Consider the following 15,000-nt stretch of genomic DNA (forward strand, 5'->3'; position numbering starts at 1 on the left):
CCCTACCGTCTTCTTGTATCCAAGTAATTGCTGGACAGGACAGCAATAACTGCTCCGCTCCCGGGGGGGAATTAAAGCCTTAGAATAGGTGTGAGGTGATCTCCCAACCTTGGTGGATATTTGACGACCACACCAATACACACACACACACACACACACACACACACACACACACACACACAACTCCTGCCCTATGAATCCTCCCGCTGGTCCCTTGGCTTTACTGCTTTGTTTGTTTTTGTTTCAGGGACAAATATACAGACTGTCAGAGTTGGAGTCACAAACAGAAACATCCACACACACAGGTACAAACACAGGCAGGGCCACACACATGCAGGCTCACACACACACACACACACACACACACACACACAAACACGTGTTTGTACTTAGTAAGACTGACTTACAAGACTCCAAATCGTATTCATGATTTTCAAGTCTCTACCCGCCTATTTTAACTTTCACTCATTCTTTTTTTTTCATCGTTTTTTGCATCCACATTTGTCTCTTTTTATGATACTTCACGTCACAAAGTGGGAATACCTTTGCTCTTCTCTCTACATTCACCAGAGCCAGCACTCACTCCTTCATCACATCCTGTATTCTCTTCATCATCATCCTCTCCCATTTGGCCCAAACTAAAATGCTACGGTGAGGAAGCTTACTCAATCCCATTACCCCTTTAACCTCCCAGCAAAGGAGTTTCACCGTAAAAGCCCTTTTGCTTTGCTCTCTAATAAGTAATGGGGCACGTCATGCTGTAAGGGGGATTCACTTCCTTACGCAACACTCTGCTATGGTTGATGTGCTGCAACATCTCCTCTGATGAGTCTTCTTCATTATCCACCATGCTTAACGTATTGCTTCATTAAACTGACAAGATGATGAATGTGCTCGGAAATCACTATCGTTTTTATTGTGCGGTAATCAGAAAAATCTCTCTTATTTATATAATTGTGTTTTTCCAGTTTCACTTTCTGTCTGAGCAATAAACAGAACGAAAAAAAGGGCTTAAAGGCTGTGTTCAACATGTTTAGCTGTGTCCTCTTATAAAACAGGATAACAGCTGGTGGGAACTCAAACGCATTTCTCCTATTTGACAACACTCAAACGTGACCCAAACCATCAGTGTCGTCAGTGTTAATGTTCATCATGGTGGTGCCCATACCATGAAGGTGGCGCCATACTGGATGCAACAGTGACGGTCATCCCCTCTCTAACGGTGGTGGTGGGGGGTTGTGGGGGTTGGAGCGACGAGGACACTGTAGGTGTGTGTGCAGTGTGTAGGAAAACCTGGCAGACCAGAGTGTTCCTTCCACCCCGTGGTAGTTTGAAGCACAACACTAACATCTGGAAAAAATGCCCCAAATCTACCCCCCCCGCCATCCATTCAAATAAAACAGTCAGCATGCCTCGTCAAAAATCTGTTTTGACAACAGAAACATTTCACCCATGTGGTTGAGACGGACTGTGATGCAATGTGTGTGGGGTGGGTACAAGACACACGGTTCTATTTGAGCTGTTACTGGTCTTCTCAGTCCAAACGACACATCTCCAGGAACCTTCTCCTTCAGGAACATCCTCTGTTTGCAATCATTCCTTCCCTGGGTTTGTGGTCCTTGAGTCTTCATATCACCCAGAGTGTCTTTGGCTGTCCGGTCCCCCTCTCCGGAGCCAGTCCCCCAGCTACCTATGTTAAAGGATGACACATTTAATTGAATTCAACAATTTGGAGACTCATTGCGAGGCATTGTGTTGTGGTTTAGGTACTGTTTACATGAGGTTTGAAGGACATGGCAGGTGTTATTCTAGGTTTTTCGTACCCAATTACGATACATCATCTGTCCGGAGAATGACAGAGAGCATGGTTGTTTTTGTACCTCTACACCGCTCCATGCTTCCCTTGCAGTCCAAATGCTCGTTTACCCAGGTCAGTGTTATCCTTCATTATGATGAATTCGATCATCCGATTTTTTTTTCCTTCAGCATCTTTGAGGCATTAACACAAATCCCTTTGTATTCTCTGTTCTTTCCATTCCCACACAAATCTCCCTCACGCTTTCTGGATGCGGGTCAATAGCTAGTTAGCTACCATTGAAACTGAAGCTAGGGCAGACTTGGATATAATCAACCATTGGTTCAATCACATGTTCATTCTATTAGGATCCAGCTGCTCCAATACAGAGGTCAATATTTTGACATTTGTCACGTGTACAATAAATCGTTTTCTTTACTCGGTTATGCTGCACTATGTTGGACCTGTAAACACCTCTTTTGTGCTTCCCTACCCGATCTATGCATTCACGTCCTTTTTCAGCGTACGTGACAGTACTAATAAGGCGAAACACTTGAGGAAAGCCAGCACTGACCACATAAATGTAAACCATGTGAGCGACAAGGAACACAAACAGAAAGTACACAGCCAATAATCAGACCTTTTCAAGTTAGATAAGTGTTGCCATAATGCCACGATTGTATAGTCTTAACAGTGTTGTGTCTTATACATGTGTTTGTATTGTCTTTTTTTGCATTGCTTGGCTTCATTACTATTCTTGGATTTGGATTCCCAGTTCACGTAGGGAAGTTCACATAGTTCACAACGAAAACAAACATTACAGCTGTGATGTGAAATTATACACAAAAGCCCTGATGGAGTCTACTTGTCTACACAACAGACTGCTCTTGTGTCATTGTAAATACTGTATAATCTGTTTTTTATTAAATGTTCAAATTAGGTGGGTCCGATGTTGTGGCGTTTTTGTACCCTGTGTTAAAGGTCAGTCGACCAAGCTGACCCGCATTCACTGTGAAAAGCAAAACCGTGGTTCATGCGCTTGTTTAGGAAGACCAAAGGCTAAAGCTCTCTCCCTCCTTGTGAATGAGAAGCCAAGTCCTTCTCTTTATTGGCCCACGATGACTACTAAGTCAAACTGAATAATTGTTCCATTCGGGCCAACAAACTGAAATCCACTTTATTCAGAATCTGTTGTGATGACATTTGTTCTTGGCTTGTGTGTGTGTGTGTGTGTGTGTGTGTGTGTGTGTGTGTGTGTGTGTGTGTGTGTGTGTGTGTGTGTGTGTGTGTGTGTGTGTGTGTGTGTGTGCTGCAGAAAGCCACATGCGGAACATCGTATTTGTTTGTTTGCTCTTTGTATCAACTCAAAAACAAAACAAAACCTTAGCAAACAAGATTCCTATTCAACTATATCTCCACAGCTGTTAGCATGGCTCTGTTTAATTCATGCCCTATTCATTACCATGCCTTTGTTATAAATACGCTTGCATGATCTTTGATGTGTTTGACGACGTATGCCTCCAACAGACAGCTCGCTTTGTCTGTTGCTGGGGTGACTGGGATACACATTCCAGGGAGGGCCATCTTTCATCGCCAAACGCGACGACAAGAAAACCCAGCGTGCAGTTTGTAAGGTGGTGGATGTTTATCCCCCCCCCCCCCCCCGCGTATATGGTGAAACTGCGATGAGGTGAACTTCTCCTTATAGACCCGATCCGCTCTCACAGGCTCTTCTGTGTGTACGGCTCCCGTGGGATTGGAGCAGGTTGTGAAATACCCTGATCTGGAGATGGTTGCAGGGGGATGTGAGCTAATTCTTGGCCGGCTCTGCTCACTTCTACTTCCCAGGCGGAGGCGAGGCGCTGGATTCACTTACACTCGGCCCGAGGATGAAAACAATGAGCCGAATGGGTGTTTGCGACCTCACCACAGCCTATTTCATACTTTTCAGCATTTATTTGGGAATTGCTGAAAGCTGTTACAGGTTCTCTCTTGGATGTTTTTTTCCTTGCCTGGTGTTGCGTTTGTTATTGGAATTGGGTTGTGGCTGAATTTAGACACCGCTTACACACTGAGCAAAGACACAGCTTGATCGCCACAGTCCACGGGCGCCCCCACGCCCCACCCTCAACCATCAGACCATCTCGCTGGAGGATATATATATATACATACAATCAGGCGTGTATTTCAGTGGGATCCCGGCTAAGGGCAAAACAAAATTCCACTTTTCAGATGTCTTGCGGGCAAAATGACCCCGAAGGCATGCTACACATCGCACATACCTCCTGTGAGTGTGTGAGACGGAGATGAATGGTATTACGCTCCAGACGTTTCAGTCTCCCTCTGGCTGACGTGCCACAGCCCTTAGTCACACGGCAGGCGAACAGAGAGCTCTCTCAGGGCCCGACAGCCTGATAGGCGGGGAAGGGAAAAGAAACGTATTGCGGTTTCGGGACTGTCACACATACATACAACATGTTAGATTCATCTTCGGATAATAGCCTAGTAGGACTAGTTTCCTTTCTTCTTTTGATTTGTCACAGTCGTACATCCCCAACATGGGCTCTCCCTCACCCCCTGTCTCCATCCCTCTCTCTCTCTCTCTCTCTCTCTCTCTCTCTCTCTCTCTCTCTCTCTCTCTCTCTCTCTCTCTCTCTCTCTCTCTCTCTCTCTCTCTCTCTCTCTCTCTCTCTCTCTCTCTCTCTCTCTCTCTCTCTCTCTCCCTCTCTCTCTCTCCTGGGTGTCATATGGTGCTCAAAACAACAAATGACACTCAACATCTTCTTTTAAGGTACACCGCCCTGGCCCGGGCCAATCAGAGCGTGTGATTTGCCAGAGGAATGGAGATGAAAAGATGGGCGTTGGGGGGTACATTGATGTTAGATGTTTTTGTTAAGTTCCAAGTGGCGTAGCATCTCTTGGGGCCCCAGGACGGGGCCCTCCTACAGTCCTGCCCCCGACCACAGCCCTCTCGGGCTTTGTGTCTCATTCATACCTACTGAGGAGAGGTGACCCTGTGTTTAGAGGCAGGAGCCGGGAACTGAATATTAATACTCTGAAGAGGGAAACTGGAACATTGTTGTTTTTTTTAGATTGGCCTGTGAATGTTATCCAGGTTTGTGAGTGTGTGTGTGTGTGTGTGTGTGTGTGTGTGTGTGTGTGTGTGTGTGTGGGGGGGGGTGCATGACCGCGTGTAGGGGATGGTGTGCACGTATGCATGAACGTGTGTGTGTGTGTGTGAATGTCTATGCGAGTGAGTGTGGGTGTGTGTGTGTGTGTGCGTGTGTGTATGGGTTTAAAAGTTCATGCGACAGCGTGTGTCTGTGTGTATGTGTGTGTTTGTGTGTGTTTTATGTGTGCGTATGTTTTATGTGTGTGTGTGTGTGTTTGTGTGTGTGTGTGTGTGTGTGCGTTCTTGCATGGAAGTGTGTGTGTGTGTGTGTGCCAGTGTGTGTGTATGTGCGTGTATGCGTTGCTATGCACTTGTGTGCATACCGGTATATGCGTGTTTGTGCTTGTACCTAAGCGTGAGTGTGTGTGTGTGTGTGTGTGTGTGTGTGTGTGTAATCCTCCTGTTAAACCAGCTGCATGTGAGGGCTGGCGTTGGTCTCCCAACCTCCGCTCCATTAGCACATGAAAGGTGGCCCTGCTGCAGGAGGGCTGCTCCGATAATACATCAGGGGGGCCCTCTATTAGCTCGCCATCCATACCCCAAACACACACACACACACACACACACACACACACACACGCCAATGTTACTACACAGCGCGCTACAGTCACTCCCCACATCCGCTGCATGGGGAAGCTGTTGAGGAACGCACAGCGGAGCCACTCTCGGCATGATTGTGATGAATGTGTTGGCGGGTCACGGGCGGTGGAGGGGTGATTAGCGACACTGCCCACAATCAGCAGGGGTCCGTGATGCGTCACGGCGAGGGCGTTCTGCACCACCGGGGGGGCGGGTCATGCCATCTGGGGACAGATTGGGGGCTGTGCTAATGTTTCCCTTGGCTGGTGGCTGGGGTGCCAGTGGTTAAGAACGCTGCCCGGGGCCATGGGTGACTGCAGACCCCCTTAACAACAACATTAAACATCAGGGAGGGGGGGCGGGGGTGTACTCACATCTGGGACACAAACACACACACGCACGCACGCTCATGCACACACACAAACTCATACACGCACACATACACATATGCATATACATTCTCTTGAACAGAAGCCCATAAAAATCCACACATGCTGTCAAACTCACACACACTGTCAAACTCACACATACACACACAAGCATACTAACAAACAAACACACACGCACATACTCACCCACACACACCCACACCAACACACACACCCACACCCAAATACACACACACACACACACATACATATACACTCTCGTGAACAGAAGCCCATAAACAATCACACCGCCACTCACATGCAAACACACACACACATACACAAACACACACACACACACACACTCTCCTTGATACGCACACGCACATGCAGTCCGAGTTCAAGTGGATTTAGGCCCCGTTTACACGAGGACGCTTGCGGGTAAAAACAACAAAATATTTTATCGGAATTGCCTTTCGTTTACACAGTAACGCGTTTTTGGGGCTTAAAACAAAACAAAAATGTGAAACCACCCTCCAGAGTGGAAAACTTGAATACGCTCCGCCCTAGCGTTTCCGTCTACACTGCCAAGATGCAAAACTCTGCTCAGATCACCAACAAATCGGCTTTGTTTGGACGGGGCCTCGGTGTAGCCCATTCTACCCAGACAGACACACATCATGAGGAGTCCAGTGACTTTAGGAGACACAGTAAACACCGGTCCAACGGGGCCTTGTGATCAGTCAGGGGTCCTGTCTCTGGCCGGCTGGCTGTTCTCAGATCAGCCAGATGAATGGGGCTCCGTAGCTCTTAGTAGATCGATGTTTGCTGTGATGTTTCAAAGTTCTCCCCTTGGCAGCTTCTTCTCCTTCTTTGCAGTAGTTGAGTATGCGAGTCATTTGTAATGGAGGGCATACATAGGTAAACCTACTTCTCCTACTTACATATGCTGTAGTTTACAAAAGACTATGTGTATCTACTATGCCATATACTGTTTTGTATAGTATAGACTATTGTATTTTCCATTCTACTTTTTGCAATCCTTTGCTTTGTAATGTAATCCTATTTGGTATTTTGCAACCACCCACATTGAGGTACATGCCAGTGTGGTTGTCCTCCTGTGACGGTGAGCTGAGGAAAGCGGTCGGCAGTGTCATGCATTCTTCTCAACCAGCAAGAATGCCTTTTGTTACGTTCACTCTTGCTCAAGGGCTAGAGCGATCAGACATCCCACCTACCGCAGGATCCCGCCTTGAGTCTGAGCTGTCTGTACCTAAGAAGCCATTCCGCGCCGCAAACGGGCCTCAAAATTTCACTTCTACTCAAAAGCTTGCTTAATCTGCCATTTAACCGTCCTAGACCACCTCTTGTGTCCTTGTAGGTTCCCCCCGCCCCCTGCCTTGATCTAACCACATCCAGGAGGGGGTTTGTGTGTCTGAGTGTCTGTGATCTGGGCTAAAGGGAGCAGCTTCGGAGGGCAACCGTCCTGGTCCCTTGAATTCTCGTGGTAACAATCTAAACTATACAAGGAGGCTGTCAGCCCGTACTGTAGGAACTGAAGATGAAGTGCGCTTGGAGAGGAGTTGGGAAGTGACCTCAGCACAGAAACATCACACATACCCCGACACACGTGCATATGATCACACTCATGCAGACACACACAGGACCAAATGTATACACATACACACACACACACACACTCACACACACAAATACACACATGGCCATATGCACACATACAAACCCCCCCACACACACACACACACAGATGGCCACACACACACACACACACCGACACATACACATACACACACACGGCCATACGCAGACACATACAACCCCCCCCTACACACACACACACACACACACACACACACACACACACACACACACACACACACACACACACACACACACACACACACACACACACACACACACACGATGAATTACATTAATGGCCGCACACACCTAAACGTATAATTAAACTTTAAGGTTTCTGTCAGAGGAAAATCGGTTGGCTAGATGCACAGCACATATGGGACCCTTTACTGCTGAGAATGAAGGGAATATGGGGACGTCAAACAAACACTTAAGCTGTTTTTGTCTCATTGGTCATGCTTTGCGTTTCAGATGGAACTCATCCACTTTGCTTGTCAAGGTGACAGTGCTGGCGCAATGCAGAGTCTCAACTGAGTCAATGCTGAATATTAATTTCATATGGCTGGCCCTGCGCAGCACATTCCATTCCCAGCGTACCGGGGTAATGCGTGAAGTCTGCAGATCCCAGCCGCTTCAGCCCCACCAAGTCGACGCAATATGAGCTGGTGCGCCTTAAGGGGGATCAGCCCTTCTTTTTCGGTACTGATGCATAAATCAGGTGACGCTACGACAATAGGACCATGCAGTCATCCACTCTGAGTGTATCGCTCCAAAGTAGCAAAGTATCAGTGACTGGGTCAACGTGGGACAAGAGAGGGTATTAGCCATGCTAACGTGTAGCAGCTTAACCCAGGGCACTGGGCACTGTGCCAGGAGTGGAATGTATCGTGTGCCCACCCCCTCCCTTTCACAGAGGGGGCGACGTTTGTTAAGCTCAGGGTGCCAGGCCAGCTATGGGACCAGATGGAAATTGCTAACATGATTTGTGTTCACTATTGTCCTTGTCCTCCATGTATGTCTCAATCCAAGATGGAGGGTCAGGGCAGAACCAACTTCATGCGCCAACACTCTTACCTAGACTTACTCGCTTTTGTATTTATAATTTATACCATTTGTAGTACATTGACGAAACGTTCCTTTTCATAAGAACAATTTCAATATACAGAATGACCACGTTACACTGCACTGACAATAGCACACACTGACGTGGGTTTATATTACATCTCCATTACACCCTAATGTTGAACCCTTCCTCCCCTTTCCTCCCACATCATCACCTGCTTTATCACATGCAGCCGTGTGGCCTCTGGGAACATACAAATTGGTGCATACCCATTCAACTGGGGAGAGAGGAACACACCTCCCATCAGAGAGACATTATAGCTGGGATACGTAATGTGCCAGGCAGTCATGGAGGCTGTTCCACCTAAACGTTTTGCATCCATTTTTATGGCAGTTGTGCTTCCTGCCAGCAGAACCGGTAGTTGTTCGACTGCACGCCTGGTTTTAACTACAGTGTGTTGGCGGTGGTCCTGCAAACAGCAGGACATACAAAGTATCCCCAGCAAACACGCAGTATGAGGGAGCAGGCGTGGCTTTGGGTCGATGTGTGGGCTGTTTGTACTGTCACAGAGAGAAGGAGAAAGGACTGAGGATTGTGGCAAGGGATAAAGAAAACAATCTTAACAAGAAACGGAAAGGAAATTATAAGTTTTTATCGTCAATCTTTAAATGAAAACATATGTGTTGCACTCAAGTGATAATGCATGTTCAAAGAAAAAATCGTAAATAGAATTTTTATTTCCTATACATGTCAAATTAAAATACAGGGGGAATCGTCACATTGTAGATGTGGCTGCCGAGTGAATATATTTCAATGTAAATATAGAATGATATTTAATCTCCACACTGCCTGACATAAATCACATTAATGCAGAAGCATTTGTTAGCCCGTGGGCCGCTGTAATAAAGGTTAAGGGTCTCATTTTATGAGGTGAGGCGGCTGTGTCTGGGCTAATTTAGTTTTTCCGTACTGTAACATCCTTGCAGATGTAAGTAAAAAAACAAACACACGGCACGAGACTTGTATGAGTTCTGAACGGTCTTTATCAGCTGAGGAAGTAGAGCTTCAAAGCTGATCTGTCAACACAGGAGAAGGACTTGTAGGGTCCTGCTGATGGCCCATTATCCCCCCCCACACACACACACACACACGCACACACACACACACACACACGCCGGTCCTCGCTGAGGTTTGACTCCCCCCCCCCCCCCCCCCCCCCCCCCCCCCCCCCCCCCCCCCCCCCCCTCTCGGCGACATGCCCCACTGCCATCAAAGTTAAAAGTTCATCCCTTTTAGCGCTAATGTTTTCCTTAATGGCCGCTTGTTGGGCTAATGGTGAACTAACAAGCGGGCCCGGTGCTTTCCCTGGTGAATAAAGGCAAACACATGCTGCCAGATGAGAGGCCCCTCTCCTGCTCAGCCGAACAGCAACAAACACTGAGGGCCCAGCGGTGACCGCACCGGCACGCACGCGTGGCGGTTAACACGACTAAGGGAAGAGGAGAGGAGGAGAAGAACACTGAAAGGCCCATGGGCTGGGCTTTGAGACGTTGCTATGTGTGGAGCACAGTGTCTGCAGGTCCTCTGATGTAATCTATAGAGATACTGATACCTTACACGGAGATCTCTGAAGAGATATATCGTCTCTGAACTCTGTGTGTAGTGTGTGTGTGTGTGTGTGTGTGTGTGTGTGTGTTTGTGCAGTGTATCAAGTTGGAGTATTTGAAGTTCAATGGGAACACATCAAAAGGAGTAGCTTTCACTGAAGCACTTAATACAGTTACATGTTAAAGGGTTTATTGGCTCAGTTGTGACAAATACAGCTGCTTCATATAACTTGTTGGATTTCATACAATATAGAAATGCACCATGGGTATAAAAAATAAAACTTTTGCTTAATATCAATTATAAACGTGACAAGAAGACTCAAATCTATAAGCTATAATATCTGTTTTTTTTAAAAAACATTTGTAGAAGTCCAAGGATTAAGAACATATAAATCAATTAGGCATAGGAAGGACTTTAATAACCAGTTGTACTTCATAACGTAATGAAAAAGTTAATATATCATTTTCTGTTATCTAATCAATGTTATTAGCTGGCGTATGAATGTGTATGTAAAGTGCAATGCAATTTGTACGACTGGGAGAGTTAGTCACACACCTCTACATCTCTACTACTGCTGCTGCTAATGCAACAGCAGCTACTGCCACTACTACTACTAATGCTTCAACTGGACAAACACTGACAATACTGAGAGGGTGACGTGGGGATGGGGGGGGGGAAAGTGAAGAGGCATGCTCTAATCAACGCTCGGAAAATAAATCACCTCCCGGATTCCGGTAAACAACGCAGGCCTGTGCGTTGGTCGCTCAATTAACACTGTTTAGAATCCAGATGATGTTGATTACACGAGAGAACAACAAGAATAAACCCAACTGGGGTAAAATGGGTCTGCCGCAAGAACCGGCGATAACGTTACTCAGAATAGATCGGGAAATGTATCTCAGGCCGTGAGTTTCCATGACCGACTTCTAATTGCCCTCTTTACTAGACTCTGGCACGCCTTTAGTAACGCTGCCATTGCCCAGCCGAAACACCGACATCATGGTGCCAATTAACGCAAACTTCGCCTACGTCTAAATCCACAGCTGCCAGCTTTAGCTTTCTTCACGGGGTAAACAAAGCACCATAACACGAGACAAAGAGCGCCAGTGTCACGGTCGGTGGTGTGAGCGGAGGTTCAACGACGCAGCCTGTGTGTGTTTGTTATGGTCCCTCCATGTTCTGTTGGTTTAGTGGAACAAGAAGAGCGATCTGTTTGAAAGGACACTCACCCACACACACACTTCACCCTGGCAGTCTGGACGGCGGGCGACATGTGTTGTGATTAATGCACTCGTCTTCCCGCTCTGCAGCAGCGCATACTAACCCCCCCCCCCCCCCCCCCCGCCTCCTCCCAGCTCTATAACCCTTGACCCCTTCGATCCCTAAATCCTAAACATGTCATGACAGGAGAGGCCGGCGCGGACGACGAAGGCTCTGAAAATAGATTGAACTTTACTGTTGCATTTCATGATCAAAACCCATACATATATATATATATTTATATATACACAATATTTATATAAAAACAGAAAACATATACGTACTAAATACACAGATGTTACATTTCCGCCATAGCATCAAGGGGTATCTATGTCAAACGTGTGGTGAAATAGTGGTTATGAGCGGGGATAGCGGGGTGGGCAGTGGTGGTGGGGGGGGGGCTTGTGGCACATCATTGGACGGTTCCGCGCAGCAGGGGTGCAGCGTGGGGAAGGGTACGGGTAAGTGCTGGATAGCATGTGACGGATCATCACATGTTTACAATGTGTTGTCGTATCCACGGTGACGGGCCGATGTTCTTCAACTGTCAGATTCCTCATCTGCAGGCTCTCTCGCTCTCTCGCTCTCTCTCTCTCGCTCTCTCGCTCTCTCTCTCTTTAGGCAGACCTTTTGTTCTTCTTCAACCTAGAAGACAAAATAAAGAGGTTATGTGAGTTGATGGCAACAGAATAGGGCTGATTAGCCAAGGCTGCTAACCAAGAGGTATTGGGTTTGATCTGGGCTCTACGTTCCTAAAACTACTTCTTCCAAGTCTAGAGTTTCCCACAGGAAAGATTTTTCAAAAACGCACAATATACCCTTCCAGGTACAATTCTTATGCTTACTGGCACATTAGCGAAGATACACACACACACACACAGTATGACTACACAACAAAGCACGAGTTTAGATTATTAAACATTTGTATATCTTTGGGGCTGAGAAAAAAACAGCAAAGGATATTACATTAAGACTAACACATTATTACATTAAGATGCGCCAAAGTTGAAGGAAAGACTAAGCAACTAGGAATCAGAACCACTGATGCCAACTGACTGCACCAAACAGTTTGTTCTCCTGCAGAACCCTGAATCTAGAGGGTTATTTGTTCTACATTCTTTCTCCCCAGGTCAGACTAATATGGATGCTCTATCATCTACATATGACTGAGTTGGTTATTTTGGGTCTGGTTATCTGATTATCTTGAGTTCTCAAGGCTACTTTGGAAGGTGAGTCTGTAGCGTGCTGGAATGCCTGTTTGTGCCCAGTCTGTTTCATGGCTATCGTGAGATTATTTAATACATGCGTGAGATAAGAGGGAAAGAATGTAAAACAGAGTTTGGATAGAAAATTGTTGCATTGCATTGTGTATTTTTCAGCCATCACAAATGAACAAAACCCGGACAACACATTTTGTTTTTATATATTTTAGTTGTCTCATCGCCTTATACTGAATCAGAAAAAAAGAAAAAGAAAAACCGATATGCCAATATCATTAAAGATATATAAATATTTTATTACTATAAAACTATACTATTATTCTAAATTAAAAAAAACAATTAATTATAAATAATCTGAAAATAACTGTTATTTATACACTGCTGGTTTTGTTTGGTTAAGTGTTCAATGTTTCACCTCAAACCCTACCAAACCAGCACCATGAAACATGCACTTAGTGAATACATTTGTCCATCACTGGCGACATTGCCATCGTTGAGGCGACACTAGAGCAGTTCCTTTCTATTGCAAATTCCCGTTATCACTTTCTCGAGCCGTTTTCTCATGCAGAGGACTCACACCTCCGGCCCCCCAGGACAAAGGCCCCCACACTCCTCCAGAGACAGACGGCCTGGGGGTCTGGGTATTGAGTAGTGGGACCTGTCTGAGGCTGGCACCACAAGCTACGCTAAACATATCCCAAACCCCCCACCCACTCAACGCCCCTCCCCCAAAATCCTTGTCCGCTCACCGCATGCTAACTAAGAGACGGTTTGGGGGCTAAAGCACTTGATCCATATCAAAAGCAGATGCGTAATCAACCGGTTGGATGTTAATCCATTTCAATATGTTCCATTGTGAAACATTAGCTCTAAGTGTTTCCTACAATTTACGGCGTCTCGCTTGGGCACGTACCAACATGATCCGGGTTAAATCCATGACACATTGGCCCATTACTGGCGGGCAATCGGCTATATTGGGCATGCCGATAAGATAAGAACAAATGTGGAGATGTGCATTTGTCTTCATTTGCATTCCCCCCACCCCTGGCTTTTTGGGCTGAAGGAAGTGACCTGGCTATACCATCTCTTTTAGGTCACTCAGGGATCGTGTCTGTAAACAAGGAACGGGAGATAACTAGCTAACAACGCCTACATTGAAATGACACCACCATCATCCCCTGCTACTCACCGCCTAAAGGTGTTCTTCAGGTACTGCTGCAGCCAGGGCATGTTTGGGTCGATGCAGACCTCCTTGCTGCTCCTCAGCTTGGCACTGGAGGAGAAATGAGAAGAGGAACACGCATTGAAACACACTATGCCACTAAAAGTGTGTAAACAAAATGGATGATTATCGGGGTGGCAAAGGGTAAATGTTGTTTTTATATACCACGAATATTACTTTCAGGATTCCCCAAACAAACAAGCATCCATGCTCAAAGACTTTTCACAAATGGCCGTCACACCTTATCTCGGCCGTCGGATCGAATTATCACTCTCTTGTCAATGCGGAAAAAAGCCTTGACATTTACATAAGCCGCCTGGTTTGATAAGCACCACGGGGTACTGTTGAATAAAGAGCTGTGGGTCATGTTGGTTTTACCTGTGTTAAGCATTCCTGCTGGAGATTTGTAAGGTTGTGGAAGGCATAGCAGTGCTCCATCTACTTTATTGAGACTGAATTACTCCAGGTTAACGGCATATCTCTTTATTCTTGGAAAACTCAGTATGACAAAGAAGGACTGAGGACCCAGATAGAGTGAGACGTCTTGGCTACTTTCTGTGTCGAGAATAACATGACGTCTATTCAAAGAATGTGTTGGGGCCAGATCGAATGACTCCATGAACAAGATGGCGACCGTGCTGCCAGCCACTTCAGCGGAGACGTAAAGAGGAAGTGTGTTTAGGGGGGGGGATCATGTTTTACCCTCTCTATAGGTACCCCAAAAAAGCCATGAGACTGCATCATTAACTGCCTTGGGCTGTTTCTCAATCATTGAGATCCACCTCTGTACTTCCTTCCATTTAATCCATTAAATCCATGACCGAACGGGACATTCATGTGCCCACATCCGGTGTGTGTGGTGTGTGTGTGGTGAGTGTGTGTGTGGTGTGTGGTGAGTGTGTGTGTGGTGTGTGTGTGTGTGTGTGTGTGTGTGTGTGTGTGTGTGTGTGTGTGTGAGTGTGTGTGTGGTGTGTGTGTGTGTGTGTGTGTGTGTGTGTGGTGAGTGTGTGTGTGGTGTGTGTGTGTGTGTGGTGTGTGTGTGTGGTGTGTG

General features: G+C 46.4%; 1 protein-coding gene across 1 annotated transcript in view; it reads right to left on the reverse strand.

The window, feature by feature from the left end:
* Positions 1-10,302: 10,302 nt before the first annotated feature.
* cxcl12a (chemokine (C-X-C motif) ligand 12a (stromal cell-derived factor 1)) overlaps positions 10,303-15,000 on the reverse strand; it is a 6,778-nt gene continuing 2,080 nt past the window's right edge. Inside the window, exons 3-4 of the mRNA XM_079728864.1 lie at positions 13,917-14,000; positions 10,303-12,152 (exon numbers count right to left, since the gene is read on the reverse strand). Of these exons, the coding sequence (XP_079584990.1) occupies positions 12,125-12,152; positions 13,917-14,000 (112 nt within the window). The 3' untranslated portion in view covers positions 10,303-12,124. The remainder of the gene's footprint in view (positions 12,153-13,916; positions 14,001-15,000) is intronic.

This window comes from Pollachius pollachius (assembly GCF_949987615.1).
Source record: "Pollachius pollachius genome assembly, chromosome: 2".
NCBI classification, from domain to species: Eukaryota; Metazoa; Chordata; class Actinopteri; order Gadiformes; family Gadidae; genus Pollachius; species Pollachius pollachius.